This window comes from Tympanuchus pallidicinctus, unplaced genomic scaffold (assembly GCF_026119805.1).
Source record: "Tympanuchus pallidicinctus isolate F22 unplaced genomic scaffold, pur_lepc_1.0 scaffold60, whole genome shotgun sequence".
In the NCBI taxonomy this organism is placed as follows: Eukaryota; Metazoa; Chordata; class Aves; order Galliformes; family Phasianidae; genus Tympanuchus; species Tympanuchus pallidicinctus.
Window position 1 is genome coordinate 208,205 of NW_026294781.1, and position 14,933 is coordinate 223,137.

Here is a 14,933-nt window from a genome sequence, read left to right on the forward strand (position 1 = left end):
TTCGTATTAGGGAAGGGGCACGGAGCCGGACCGCCCCGTTGGTGCTGCTTTGGGCAAGAAGACCATTCCTCATGACAAAAATCAAACATTTGGGTTGGGTTTTCGTTTTTTGTTGGTTATTGTGTGTATGTGTGTGTGCATGTGAAGCCGTTGGGATCGATCCCCCACCCCCGGCTGTCCGCTGGCAGTACAGAAGCTTTGGGGTGAATCGCAGAGGCGAACGCAGCCCGCAGAGGAGGGTGAGGAGGGGGCGAGGGGCAGCGGGGGGGGGCGGGGGAGGACGGGGGAGGGCTCTGGGCTCCCGACTCCGCTCCCCGCTCTCAGGCACCGCCCGCGCCGCCTACAAAAGCCGCGGCGGTGTCTGAGCTCCGGCTGCTCGCGGAGGGTCCCAGCCCCGCTCCAGCATCAGCCGAACGGAGCCGAACGGCCCGGACCGAAGCGAACCGAACTGACTGGAAGGTGAAAAGCGCTGCCCGGTCCCGCTGCGTCCCCCCCAGGGAGAGGGGCTCCATCCCGACACGGTTGTGCTTTGCCATGGCTGCGTACCCTGCTGCGGCTGCACCCAGAAGAGGAAGGGAGCAACACTCTGAACCAGCCGCGCCTGGGACTGCAAGGGCTTCAAACCCCGACGTGGCTGGGTTCTGAACCCGGAGGGTCCTGCACCTCGATCTGCCTTCCTGCCCCAAACCTGCGTGCCCTGAGCCAGCTGTGCCCTTAACCAGGAGGGTGCTGTGCTCCAAAGCATCCTCACCCCTGAACCCGCTGCACTCTGAAGCATCCTCACCCCCAAACCCAGAGGGTGCTGCTCCCCGAATCATCCTCACCCCAGAGTGCTGTGCCCTGAAGCATCCTCCCCACCGAATCTGCTGTATCCTCAACCCAGAGGGCTCCGTGCCCCAAAGCATCCTCGTGCCGGGTCCGGCAGTGCCACGCTGTGATGGATGACTCCCCGCCGCTGGAAGCAGAGCTGGAGCACCGATGGCTGCTCAATGCCTCCCTGAACGAGTCCTCTGCCAACCAATTCGTCCAGCCCCTGTGGCAGGTGGCCCTGTGGGCCATTGCCTACACCCTCATCGTGGTGGTGTCGGTGGTGGGGAACGTGGTGGTGATGTGGATCATCTTGGCTCACAAGAGGATGCGCACCGTCACCAATTACTTCTTGGTGAACCTGGCTTTTGCTGAAGCCTCCATGTCTGCCTTCAACACGGTGGTGAACTTCACTTACGCCATCCACAACGAATGGTACTATGGGCTGCTCTACTGCAAGTTTCACAACTTCTTCCCCATCGCTGCCGTCTTTGCCAGCATCTACTCCATGACAGCCATCGCCCTGGACAGGTGAGCATCCAACCCCAACCCCTCCCCACATCCACACTGCCTCTGCCTGCGCGCTGCGCTCAGCTCTGCCTGATATCTGGCCATAGGAAAGCACTGCAATTCAAATGGAGCTCTTTTCAGTAAAGGAGTGTGAGATAGAATCCCTCTCCTTGACCTGTTTGCAGGTGGTTCAGGGAATCCTCTGTAGGGAATCCTTTGTCAGCTCTGCCAAAAGAGCTTTTGTAACCTATTAATGCATGTTGGTAGGGTGTACTTGTACTTCTGGCATTTTTCTGTCCTTTCCCTTCTCAGCTCATCTCCAGAGCAGTCCATTCCTTTCCCAACCTCTTCATTTAGCTCACTGCTTAGCATGAAACAGTCATGTCACTAAATCATGCCTGTTGGATGCACTGCAGGAGCCTTTTCCTGGCTCCTGATCTCAGGTGCTGGGGACCTCGGAGTGATGCTCAGGTTGCATGTGGTCCGCTGAACTACAGAATTTCACAAAACCACCTGGATTTTATTACTGGGGACTGAAAGGGGAGGGAAGTCCCACGGATGGCCCTCGTTGGGCTGCAGGCAGCACAAGTGAGCTGCTTTCTTCCCCAGCTTTCTGGGGGTGCTGCTGAATGGCTGAGGGCTGCCAGCAGAACGGCATCCCATGTGCGTTCTGCCAAGGGTAAAAGTTGGGCGAAGGCTGGCAGGCTGTGGTGGCACAGGACAAGGGTGAAGGAGCACAAGTTGGCCACGTGCTGAGGGCCTTCCTCCAGGCACAGCTGGTGTGCAACTCCCTCCAAAATCTTTAATGTATGTCTTTGCTGTCTTTTTGTATTGGTGCTAGGGATAAATCGAGGCTCCCAAACAGCTCTGCATGGTTACCAGTGCTCCAGGCACAATGCATTTTCTAGTGCAACCAATTTCCTGAAGAAAGCTCTGCTCTGCAGTGCCTCTTTCTGTGCTCCTTTCCAGGGAGCAGGACACCTTCTTGGCAAACAGGGTGGGGGGAGGATTGGCACTACCATACACCAGCCTGATTTGGGCTGAAGTGTAAGTACTGCCCAAACTGGTGTGGGTATTTCCCAACAAGAAATCGCAGCACTGCCACAAATAGTGCAGCCACAGCTTGGGAAACAGAGCTGGAGATGGATGATGCTGTGGTTGTTAGAAACGGGCTCAGGTTTTGTTTGGCTCTGGAGTGCTTAGGAGCCTGTGAGCTGCCTCTCCCTGTGATGAATCAGGTGCAGCTGAGAAGAAAACTATGGCAATAATAAAAATGCTTTTGCTTGAAACTAGGATTGCACTTTTACCAGGAGCTGTTTCATACTGGGCACAACCAGTCTGAAATAAAATAAAATAAAACAAAGGTTAATCCCAAACAGAGGCACAGAGTTCTGAGCACTGCAACAATGGCAGGAAATGCAGGAGCTGGGGCTGGCAGCTGGAAGGCCTCCTCAGGAAAAGCAGTGCCACTGCCACGCAGCATCCTGCAGCAGTTGGGGCCAAGCAGCCCCAACTCTGGAACTTCACAGCATGGCCTTCATCATTGGGTGTGTCGGTTCCACAGCACAACGCGTCCCCTTCTGGCTTTGAACGCTATGAACGCGTGCACTTCAAAGAAAGAGCCGTGAGATTCTGCTTTCTCCAGCTTCCCAGGAAAACTGGGAGCCCGTGTTGTGTCCAAGCCGCTTTGCAGCCACGTGTAGGGACATCCAGAGTTGGGTTTCTCCTGTTTCCCCTCCAGTATCTGTGAGGAGCAGGATGGAGCATCACGGAACAGCAGGCATTGCATTGTCCCTGTCCTTGGGCCTGCCACTCGCCCACGCTGTTAGCAAACTGCTGCAGGAGGGATGGACCTCCTTGCTGAGGATCCTGGAGTATTTATGGAATCAGAGCCAGACCAGCACGCAGGGCTGGGCAATCAAACTGGGATCCTATTTATATACTGCTTTTTTTTTTTTTTTTTTAATCAGACTCCATTAAGTGTCTCAAAATCCATCCATGTGCCAGCAGGACCTGCAGAAACACCAAACCTGCAAAGCTTCCTTCACCTCCACGGCTCCTAAAGCCACCAGCCTGCAGCTGAGACCTGTTCATATCTCCACAACCCCATACTATATGCATCAGAAAAGCTGGCTTGGAAAATTATTTATCCTTGCAAGCTTGAACTCCCAATTTAGATGAACCAGCTGAATACCAGGAATACATTCGCCAGCTCAATGACCCCGTGCCTTCCCCAAGAGGCGATTACTGCAGATAGAAACCCTCTGGAGAGGACAAATTACATCAGTGCGCAGACATATTAATTAGTCATTTACGCCCTAATATAGCACAAGTTCTTTTAATCTTGACTTAATGGTCTTCTGGGGCTTGCAGGGCAGAACTTTGATTTGCGCCTGACAATGCGTAACCGCGCCCTGCTGGGATGGGATTTGGAAGAAGAGCAAATGGGAGGGAAGGGAGCCTGGGGGGACGAGCTGAATTCAGCAGGTCAAAAGCTAACTGGCATCCTTTTTTTCTTCCTCTTCTGCTGTGATAAATATGTGATGAAGATGAAATAGCAACAGGCTGGTGGGTGGCTGGGCAGTGTAGGAGCTCAGGTGTTAGACATGCCTCTGAGTTGCTCAGCTGCAAGCAGAGCAGTGGCACGAGCTGCTGGAGGGGAGATATTCTGCTTGTTTGATGGCCTTCCTAATTTAGCCCTTAGTTTGTTCTTAACACTTCGATGGCTCAGCTGGATTCGCGCATGCACTGAGTGCAACAGATCTCAGATTTGTCAGCCCTGCGTTTCCCCCATTCGTTCCTCAGCTCTAAGTGGTGCCATGGGGCTTCCTGCTTTCCTTAAGCAGCACTTGGTGAGGTCACAGAGCCCCCCGAGAGGGCTGTGCTGTGCTTTGGATCCTCCTCTCCCATCTCATCGCTATCAGCAATGCAATGAACACTGGGGGGCCCTCTGCCTCCTCCCCAGCCTGCTGCCAATTCTGGGCTTTGGTCCTCTGTCTGCATTTGGCAAAAAAAGAAACGTGTCGTGTTCATTCTCCAGGCAGGCTCCAGCTTTCCAGATGCAATTGATAGTGCATTTGAGGCAGTGTAGCCATCTTGCTACGTAATAAGTGATACACTCAGAGCTGCCCTGCTACAATGCTGTACTCAGATGCTATTGCTTCACCATGGTAACAACCCCCCCAATCCGAAATACAATAAAATATTTAAAACAACAGCAAATGGCATTACCTACGTCACCAAAAGGAAAGCATCTGGCCTAAAGTTGTGTCCTTCAGTGCAGTGGATATATAAAGCTGCTGGCAAATGGAGCAGTCTTCAGTCCCATTGAGTTCTGGGGGGAAAGAAAAAGGGATGAGCATTAGCATGAAGGTGAAAGGAGCTGGGCAGCCCTGGGCTTGCAAAAGTAACCATCAGGTGTGAAGCTCCCATCCCAAAGGCAAGCAGAGCAGGCCATTTCATCTTGAGGAAGAGGTATCATTAATTCTTCCCAACCCAACATCTCCTGCAGCCCAGTATGCGCTTCACCCCCTCAGAACACTTACAGCCCATCAGGAACAAAACCTTTTCATTAATGCAGAAAATCTGCCCTTAAATCTTCCATCAAGGACCCTCTCCCCATAGAAAAATGGGACGTCAGCAGCCCACGGTGGTTCTTCACCAGCTGCCCATGGGGATATGCCTTCCCCTCCCCAGCTCCTGCAAACCACCGCTCCTGCCTGGCCAGGAGAACAGAGCAGTGGAGAAAAGAATAAATCTCTCTAATAGGACACAGGGAGATGGGCAGAGCGGGGCCACAGAGGCACTTTGCAAGGAGAAATACGAGCGAATAAACTCATTAGCCTGCTTTTAAGAATCTGCTTCCCACTAGAGTAACTGGGACGTGCAGCACTTTGCTCTGATTGATGTCTTTGTGCCCCAAATCAGGCATGCATCTGCCTGCAGGACCACCAGCAACTTGCAGGTGCCCTGAAACATGATAGGTGCTTCCCCAGAAAGGAAGATGCACCAACCTATAGGGGAAAGAAACTGGAAAGCTCGACCAGTCAGCAAGGAACTGAGAGATGGTTGGGATGGATGGACCCAGCACTGGAAGAAGGCAAAAGAAGCTGCTTTGTGTCCCCACTGGAGTTTTCCCACCCCAATATGAGCATAACAGTGGCTGTTACTTGAGCTAAGGAAGCCACGAAACCATATTCTGTGCTCCTCTCTTCCCTGCAGTGTAATTTTGCATCAAATGTTCTTGTCGAGCAAAAGAAAAAAACAGCAAGGATGCAGTTATTAAAATGTTGAGACAACTCTCTGCTTGCTGATACAATTATTATTTAATTAGGCAGTATTTTAATATGAAATAATGATCAAATTATTCTCAGGATATTTGCACATTTCCATCTATCTCCAGTATCACCAGATCCTCTAAGCAGCCCGGACCCTTATGAGCCTTTTTCCTGGCAGTTTGGAAATTGCTGCCAAAAAGTAGAATGTAGGGCCAGTGTTTCCTAAAGCACCACTGCTTGGCTTCCTCCTGCCCCCCTCTCCCCATCCTTGCAATGCTGGCATTTTTGTTTTCTTTTTTGACTCTTCGGTTATATTAATTTTGCTGTCTTCTCTCTATGTGGACACCAGAGCATCACAGACAGATCGGTGGTGGTTGGAAAGGTCTCTGGGTAAGGGGGTTGGGGCTTAACTCGTTGTTTTATCAATTGTTTGAGCATTTTATTACCTGCGAGGGTTTCTGCAGCCACAAAGTGCTTGAATCTGATAAGGAAAATCCTCCAAAGTGCAGTGGCAGAAATTAGATCAGAGCAGCAGTACCATAGGATAACCCCAACCAAACCTCCTCCAGTTCCCATGGTGGAGCAGTGGGGATGTAGAAGCCTGGAGCTCAGTGTGTTGCTGGCTGCTGTGCAGAGCAGTGCCAGCATCCATTCCCTTCACTTTTACTCACCAGCTTCTGTTTCTGGCGCCAAAGATCTCGCAGAGATTTTAGAAGGATAATTATCAGGTGAATTTGCAGCTGCACAAAGCTGATAAGGTTTGGTACCCCAGGGCAGAGGAAGAGCTGATGGTGGTGCGTAGTTCTCTATTAATCTCTGCACCTTTTTCACAGCAAATGGACACATAATGGAACACGGGGACTATTTTCATCCAGGAGAAAACGAAAAGCAAAAACTGTCCATCGTCTGGAAAAAGTAGGGGGGGAGTGGAGGAACAGAGAACACTGCGAATGCCTCAGGCTGTAACATGCAGAGCAATGCAACGTTTCTCCTCGTCGCATGACGACAGTGTTTCCAAAGCTTGACATGGGGGAGGGAAATAAAACATTTGCAGTGTGCTCACTTAATCCTTCCAGCGCTGCTGGCTGCTGTCAGCTTTGCAAAACCAGATTTGCAGAAGGATAAATTCAATCTGCCCCGTCGTCACTGGAGTCTGCCTCATGTATGATGACTGATGTTCAGGATGGAAGATCCCATGAGCCAGGCAGATATGGGGCAGCTCCAGCATGCTTCGTTTCGGTTCTCCTATTTGGAAGCCTTTGCACTGCAATTTACTGTATAGATATGATTTTGCTCCAGTGCAAAACTATTGAGTGCTGCCAACAGAGGTGCTGCCAGACAACAGCATCAGATCTGAGTACAGTACAGATCTGAGCCCCTCACTACAAGAAAGATATTGAGGCCATATTGAGGCCACGGAGTGTGCAAGAGAATTGGTTGGGTGTGAAAGAATTGGATGCTCTGTGTGTGGCATGGAGGGCTGCTAAGATGCACGAAGCAGGTGTCAGAAGCACAACACACACACAGGAGATCTGAGACAGCCTCCAAAGCTTCCAAGTTTTGATTTCTTCTCTTGCTCACCTTGCAGGTACATGGCCATCATCCACCCGCTGCAGCCCCGGCTCTCAGCCACCGCCACCAAAGTGGTCATTGGTGTCATCTGGCTCCTGGCCTTTCTGCTGGCCTTCCCACAGGGCTACTATTCGGTGACAGAGGAGCTGCCAGGCCGATTGGTGTGCCTGGTGGCATGGCCAGAGCACAGCACCGACGTGTATGGAAAAACGTGAGTCAGAATTTCCAAGCAGAATGGACAAATTGACCTATAAAAAAAAAAAAAAGCAGAAAAAGTATTTTAAAAAAATTAATAAAAGGAAGTGGGGAAGGCTGAGAAGGGACGAAGGCTCCTTGGGATGGGGAAATCCTCCGCCCACCCGGGGTAAGGCTGGTGCTACATGGCTGATGGTAGCAAGATCTGCGTCTATAGCATGGTGAGGCACACTGAGGTTAATTAAGCTGAGTTTGGTGCTCCTTGTGGTCCATGCTGTGTGAGCTCCCAGCCCTTCTACAGTGCTCATTCTTGAGGGAAACTCATATCCAACTGCTAAGATGCAACTGTGGGATGCAGTCTGCATTATGCCCAGGGGCTGCATGGCTCTGTTTTTTTGTAGCACCTTTCCTTCAGCTTACATCTTTACAGGCTTCCTAGGGTGAGATTTACTCCTGTAAGGAGTAAATAGCGTTGTATCAGGTGTACCTTGGCCAGGCAGTAACAGAGCAAACTGTCTGGGGATGTGTTGAGCCCAAACGCCTCAAAAATTCACTCAAGTGCTTCAAAAAACAAGCTCTGAAAAGAGGCCTTTGCAGAACCAGCTTAGGATGAAAGGTGGATGGCTGGACAGGAGGGCTCAGCAGCCATTCCTTCCTACCCACCAGGGTTCCAGCTAATTACATCTGGCATTTCTAACAGGTCTGGGCAATCCTGCTGGACTGCCAGCACATGGTCCTCCACAGTTTGCTCTTTGAGGTCTGAGTCATGCAGTGAGCTAAATGTCATGAGGAAAAGGAGGGAAAAAAAACAACCTTTGCGACTCCAGTCCCACAGAGCAATGAATTAGTGCTGTGAAATCGTGCTAGAGGCAAAGCAGGGGATGTGCACACAGGAAAAAGTGCTCAAAGCCAACGTGAGCCTGTCCATAAAGCAAGAGCTGAGCTGAGGATGGCCCTGCTGACATCCAAAGTGCTTTTCAACCTCCGTGATTCCATGCAACTGCAATAAATGCAGCCAGCATGAAGAAACTCAGCCCAAGAGGGTTGAGCCCCCCACGTCCCCCAGCACAAAGAAATGACCAGCACAGGCCCAGGGCCTCACTTTGACAAGTCATTCACCGTTTGGCCATCTACCAGAGCCATTGCCTTTTCAAGAGTTGACTCAAGAGCAAAACACCACTACTGACCCACGGATAATTTGGAAGCTGGGTGCCACCCCAAAGCCTGCTCATCCCAAGCTCTCTGGTGAGCAGGGCATTTAGCAAACAGTTGAGGGCAGCCAGGAGAGAAGATGCTAAACTGAGGCTTTTCTGTAGACAAATCTCAAACAGCTGCTGAGGACTGAAAATAGTTTGCAGCTCAGCCGTAGCACAAAATGCTGTCCAAATCATGGGAACCCACTTGCAGAGAGCCAGAGATCATATATGTTATCTTACTGCCCCCAAAATAACTGCAGATGGGTGTTTGGGCCCCTGTCAAACACCATTCCTGCTTGCACGGCTGTAGTGCAATTATTTAAGGCAGGAGGTGCTGCATCTGCACCAGGAGCTGGTGACTCAGCTCCCTTCCATTCATTTTGATTCATTAAGGGGCAAAACTGCACCATTCATTGGCTTATCAGGGAGATAGCAGCCCACAGTCCAGACAGCAGCTGCCTCCTCCCATGTCCCTGTCATCTCTGCTACGTGCTCCCCTGTTCTTCACAAGTTACTAAATCCCCACACTGAAGACTTCCAAACCACAAAATCCAGGCTTCCCTGCCTGCTCTCATGCTATGATCCTTGTAGAGTAATAAATGGATGGGTTTCATCCAAAATACAAAAATAATGAACCAAAAAGCAGGATGTGTTGGCAGTCCCTCTCCTTGCCATGCTTCTGTGGCTCTGAAAATAAGGACGTGTCTTGCTTGCATTATTTAATGGTTGTTCTGGGGCTTTTCTGCATCACTCTCCATACTTCGTAGCTTGTTTAAGACCCTGCTTTGCACAGCAACAATGAAATCTTCATCATGGAGCCACAGAGACGCCTCTTTAATTAGCAAAATAGAAAACAGTCCTACAAAATCCAGCTGAAATGCGATTAGCCCTGGGTGGAGAGGAGACCAAATGAGATTGCAGGTACAAAACAAGGAGGAGATGGCATGGCAGTGTGGGTCTGGGGCCAACCTCGCCCCTGCCAGAGCAGAAGGAGTTGCATCAGGCACGAGCCTGACCCACGACTTACACTTTGGAGAGATTATTCAATCTGAGCTCCTAGGAGGAGAGAGTGCAAGAACAGAGCAAGGCTACAGAGCCTTTATCCGCGTTATAAAGGGATGCAAAGATCCTGCTCTCCTCATGAGTGCGGAAGACCAACCAGTTGGATCAGCACTGGGAAGGAACACAGCTTGGAGCAGTGCCACACTGGAGGCAAAGGCTATTTCCACCACACTGCTTTTATGAACTGCACGTTGACCTTTTGCTAGCAAGAGCTTCCCGCAGCTCAACTTCTGTGCATTGTGCATGGAGCTGCTCCCAGCTGTGTTTACAGCAGTGGGGACTGAGATGTCTTCTGCTGCCTGAGCAGAGCCAAACCTGTGGTGGATCAGGAGTCCAAGCTAAGACCTTGCATTTGACATGCAGGGAAATCCTGCATTTCTCTTTAAAGTTCCTATCTCAGAATCACAGAGTTGTGGGAGCTGGAAGGGACCTCCAGAGATCCTCTAGTCCAACCCCCTTTGCCAACCCTATCCTTTACGTATGTTCTGTTTTGTGTTTGTCTTGTTTTAATACATTTGCACAGGACTGCTAGATGAAAGATTTGACAAGGATGAGTTTTCACCTTCAGGATAAATTAGGGTGTAAATAAAGTAGATGTGACAGTAGAGCTACATCAGCTAAGATGTCTTTGCTATGCACAGGTAACATAAGTCTTTCACTGGCTTCTCTCTCCCATCTCTGGAGGGTGCTGGCATGCCAGAAGCCAGCAGTGGAGGCTTGGGAGAGATTGGGATGAAACTGGGGAATTATTCCTGGTTCCAGGCACCAGAGGAATCATGCTACAATCCCTCTGCCCTTGTGAAGCTGTGCTTCCAAGGTTGGTTTGCAAGAAAACAGGCCGACTAGGTAGAAGATGCACTCAACAGCCATCATCTTTTCTAGGTATCACTTCTGCATGACTGTCCTGATCTACTTCTTGCCACTGCTGGTGATAGGCTGTGCCTACACCGTGGTCAGCATCACCCTCTGGGCAAGCGAGATACCCGGTGACTCCTCCGACCGCTACCACGAGCAGGTCTCAGCAAAGAGGAAGGTAAGGAACCTCAGGCACATTAGCAGCCATCATTCACACTCAATCCCGACTGACCACAACCAAAAAGAATGTAGCAAGATGGAAACAGGTTGTTGTTCCTAAAGGAGCAGAAAGCGTCCTCCAAACGTGCGTCCTCCGTGATGCCGAGCGAGTGTTCCCTGCTGAAGGGTCTCTGAGGTATCTGGAGGGTGACTTGTGACACAAGTCCTCCCTGCCCTGCGCTCTCTTTTCCTCACAGGTGGTGAAGATGATGATCATTGTCGTGTGCACGTTCGCGCTCTGCTGGCTGCCCTACCACATCTACTTCACCCTGCAGTATTTCAACCCCGAGTGGTACCTGCAGAAGTTCATCCAGCAGGTCTACCTGGCCGTCATGTGGCTGGCCATGAGCTCCACCATGTACAACCCCATCATCTACTGCTGCCTCAATGACAGGTGGGTTTGAGCTCAGCACAGCAGGGCGGGGAGAAGAGAGAAACACAGAGGGCTCTGATGGAGGAGACTTTGGATAGAGGTGTTCTAGGATGGTGCTGTTCTGTCCTCTTCCAGGGATTGCGTTTGTTGTGGGGACAAGACTCACCTCAATAAGTTTTCCCTGAAGTCTCTGTGGGATCTGAAGTCATGTTTCAAAACAACCCTCTCTACTCCTCATTGGGATTTATCAGTGGTGGTTTTTTGTTTTTATTTTCACATCTGAATGAAAAGCAATGTCTGTTTCACTGTTCAGCAGTGTTTAGCTCTGGCCTCTCATGTCCAGTGGGTTCCTCTCCCCATCCCCACTTTCCTCACCCCTGCCTCTCTGCAATCCTTCTGTCCCCCCAGGTTCCGCGTGGGATTCAAGCATGCATTCCGGTGGTGCCCATTCGTCAGTGCTGCTGAGTACGAGGGCCTGGAGATGAAGTCAGCCAGGTACCTGCAGACGCAGAGCAGCATGTACAAGGTCAGCCGGATAGAGACCACCGTGTCATTGGCGGTTGGTGCAGCTGAGGAGGAGCTGGAAGAGAGCAAAAAGGGCAAACGCCTCTCTGTAGACATGACCTCCAATGGCTCCTCACGCAGCGACTCCAAAACTGTCTCCGAAAGCTTCAGCTTCTACTCCAACACACTCACCTAAGCGGCTCCCAAGCTCTATAAGCCACCCATCTGGATGCTGCCATACCTTTCCTTCGCCAGGATGCTCCAGTGTGTGATCCACCCAGCATCATCACCTGGTTTTAATGTACTGGCTTCTGTCTGTGCTGTTTTTTCATCTCCTGCTGTGCTGCTGCTCACCTGTGATGCTTGAGTGAACCCAAGAGCAAAAGCTTCAGACTGGTTTCATGTGTTCCATCATGGCTCATCTTCAAATACAAGCAAGGTTTCTCTGGCCTCCATCTTGCTCTCTGCCTCTCCAACCTGCCATGTGCTGATAGGCTGCAGAAATGGAGCAGAGCTGGGTTTTTCTCTTAAAGCAGAAGTACAATGCTGGCAGGCACTTCCCTGCTCTCTGCAGCAGGTGTCTCTCAGTGCATCCAACCTCCATGGGAAAATGAATAAATCTTTCCTGCTCCCAACTTTAATTTCATTCTGTCCTTCCCGGATGAGTATCCAGAGAGGTATTCAATACCAAAATCAAGCAGAAATGCTGTTTTCAACTTCAGAATACCCTTGTGGCGCCACCGGCCACTCAGTGCTTCAGCTGGAAATGGTGGTTTGTAGCCTCAGCTCATCTCCAGCACCCACTGTTCTGCAAAGATCCACTCCACAGCACAGCTCAGCTCATCAAATCAGGGGTCTTGGAAGGGATTTCGGAACTAAGCCAGGCTTTGGTTGCCATTAATCATTCATCTGTGCCAAAATCAATCACTGTGATCTCATACTGGGCCTAAGGCGATAGGTCACACATAGATTTTGGAAGTCTCTGGAGCAGAACTGACTGAATGCACAAGTTCTTCACAACCTGGAAGTGCCTGGAGCTGCTCAGAAAGAGGCACAGTAGGTTTCCGTTGGAAAAACAAAGCTTTGTCAGCATAAAATGTTGGAAGGATGACATGAATTTTGCAGGAATTTTGACTCAGGGGAGAGTAGAAATGATTTCACTCACGCTTTCTGGATTTTGTTTTAACCAGGGAAACGTTTCTCTTTTCCTCTCCCTGGCTTGTGTATGAAACATTAAGGTTATGATGTGTAACTTGGATGTTTGTTATGTTTTAGTCCTGTTCTGACGGTGCAATTTTCACCAGGGGCTGCTCTCAGCAAGGGCTCCTTTGGTCAGTAAATGTATGGAAGGGGGGAATAATGAAATAAAATGAGAAGTTGGTAAATGTAGCTTGTTAGGAACAAACCCAGCAGTCTGGGGCTGTTGTATTGACTGCTCCTTCCTGCTCAAGAGCTGCTGGCATAATCTCTCACTTTTTTGGTGCAGAAATCAGACTCACAAAGTGGGCTGAATTTTGCCACAAGCTCCTCAGGTGCTGTGCTGCCAATACATGAGAAGGTGCTACAAACCAGAGCCAAATGCTGATTTACTTCCAGCTGCCAGCCCAAAATGAAGGCAAAAATGAATGTCTCAAAGTGGACTGGAGAGCCAGCAAGGAAGGCCAGCGGAGATCTGGTCCGCACGCACCATCCTTGAACACACAAGTTTGAGTTATGAGCTTACAGAAGGCAGCATTCAAATGCACAGAAAATATCCAGGCTGCCTTTTTCCCCCCCGTGTCTGATGCCCTCAGGACGCTGCGATCATGAGATGTGCAGAGAAATGACGGCCGTCTTCTCACAAGCAATGCTCAGTTGAAACAGGAGATAACCCCAAGAGAGTGCATGGAGAGCTCAGTTCAAGGCTTGCAGCCTGAAATGCTTCTTGTGCCCCTTGTACAAAGCTGTCTCTTGAGATAAAGCAGGCAGAATTCCCACCAGCTACGAACTGGGATGTCCAAGCGGGTAGGAATGTCTCTAGTGGAAGTTTCCATCAGATGAAGCCAACACAGGAAAAGCAAAATGCTCGGGGTAAATGGGAACATGTCCAAAGCCAAAGGCTTTCCCAACTCCAAGTGCCAAGCTGTCTCACAGGTGGAGGTGGGAACCCGAATAAGGCTTCTGTAACGTTTAGGCTCCAGGCCAACCTGTGACATGGGGTGTTTGCAGCAGGGCTGTGTCCATGCTGATGACATGCTGCGTTCACCGTGTTCTTGGTGTGCAAAAGCCACAGTGAAGTCTTCTTTTGAAGATTGAGATGCCCATAAAAAGACTCACCTGCTTGGAAGGGGATGGGACCTCTGATCACGCCAGCTGCTGCAGTACATCCAGCAGATTTCCTATCGACAGCTCAGTGGCAATACAGAGGCTTTTCCTACTTTGTTAAGCCTGGTTTTCTAGTTTGCTTTCAGATCTCTGCTTAGAAATTCAAGAGTTTCTTTGCCTCCTTCCTGATTCTTTGAAATGCAAGACCACACAGCCAAGGCTCCCAGCACGAGAGCACCTCGCTTTTGCTTGCTATTAATAATTATAGAAACAAAACTCAATCACACAACTTTCAGGCTTCAGCAACCTGTTAGCCCAATCACACCATCCTGCATCCCCAAACCTGTCTCCAGCTGAGTCGTTCACACAGTGGTTTTCATGAAAACATCCAACTTGGCCCCTTCTCTCATGGCTCATCTGCCCAAAATACCACCCTTGTCGGAGCTTCTATCACACCCCATCAGTGAAATGTGCTCGCTGGGGCATGTCAGAGGGACAATGAATCCCAACAGCAGCTGAGGGTGCGAGAAGACTCTCTGGTGTCTCTGCCCTTAACCTTTCCGTGCCAGACAAAAGGTGTCCAGTTTCAGTGCAATACAATACGCCTGAGGGATGTGATGGGACGAGCTGGGCTGCAGCGTACATTTAGGGTTTGGGTATTTGGTGGGGTGCAGTGCATAGGAGCTTTGGGTGAGGTTCCTCCCTTGGTAGCATCTCCGTACAGCAAAAGCTTCCCTACACAGAGCCCTCCTGTTCCAAATGGCCTCTCTAATTATTGGGTTTGTTAAGTCCCTGTGGATTTTCATAAATAAATGTTTCTTTTGTTGAGGCTCTCTTGCAACTGGTTAATGAGCCCACGCAGTGACCAGCAGCATGGTGGAGTAGGGCGGAATGGGTGAACCAAGAGCAGGTTATAATTTGCAGCTGTTAATTAGAGGAGCATTGCTGAGACACATTTGATGGGCATCATATGCCTATTAAGCCCTGCTTCTTTATTTCCATGGGTTACTTTATCGTGCAAAAGGGAGAGGATGGATGGTGTCACACAGTGCTGCTGTG

General features: G+C 50.2%; 1 protein-coding gene across 1 annotated transcript; it reads left to right on the forward strand.

Annotated features, from left to right (window-relative positions):
* Positions 1 to 311: 311 nt before the first annotated feature.
* TACR1 (tachykinin receptor 1) lies at positions 312 to 14,665 on the forward strand. The gene is made up of 5 exons (XM_052664999.1): positions 312 to 1,338; positions 7,183 to 7,377; positions 10,502 to 10,652; positions 10,891 to 11,087; positions 11,475 to 14,665. The coding sequence occupies exons 1-5, from the start codon at positions 938 to 940 to the stop codon at positions 11,764 to 11,766; spliced, it is 1,236 nt and encodes a 411-aa protein (XP_052520959.1). The 5' UTR covers positions 312 to 937; the 3' UTR covers positions 11,767 to 14,665.
* Positions 14,666 to 14,933: the final 268 nt, after the last annotated feature.

Coding starts and splice junctions, on each gene's coding strand:
- TACR1 (XM_052664999.1), top strand. CDS start 938: ATGGATGACTCCCCGCCGCTGGAAGCAGAGCTGGAGCACCGATGGCTG. Junction 7,378..10,501: donor ACCGACGTGTATGGAAAAAC/GTGAGTCAGAAT, acceptor CATCTTTTCTAG/GTATCACTTCTGCATGACTG. Junction 11,088..11,474: donor TACTGCTGCCTCAATGACAG/GTGGGTTTGAGC, acceptor CTGTCCCCCCAG/GTTCCGCGTGGGATTCAAGC.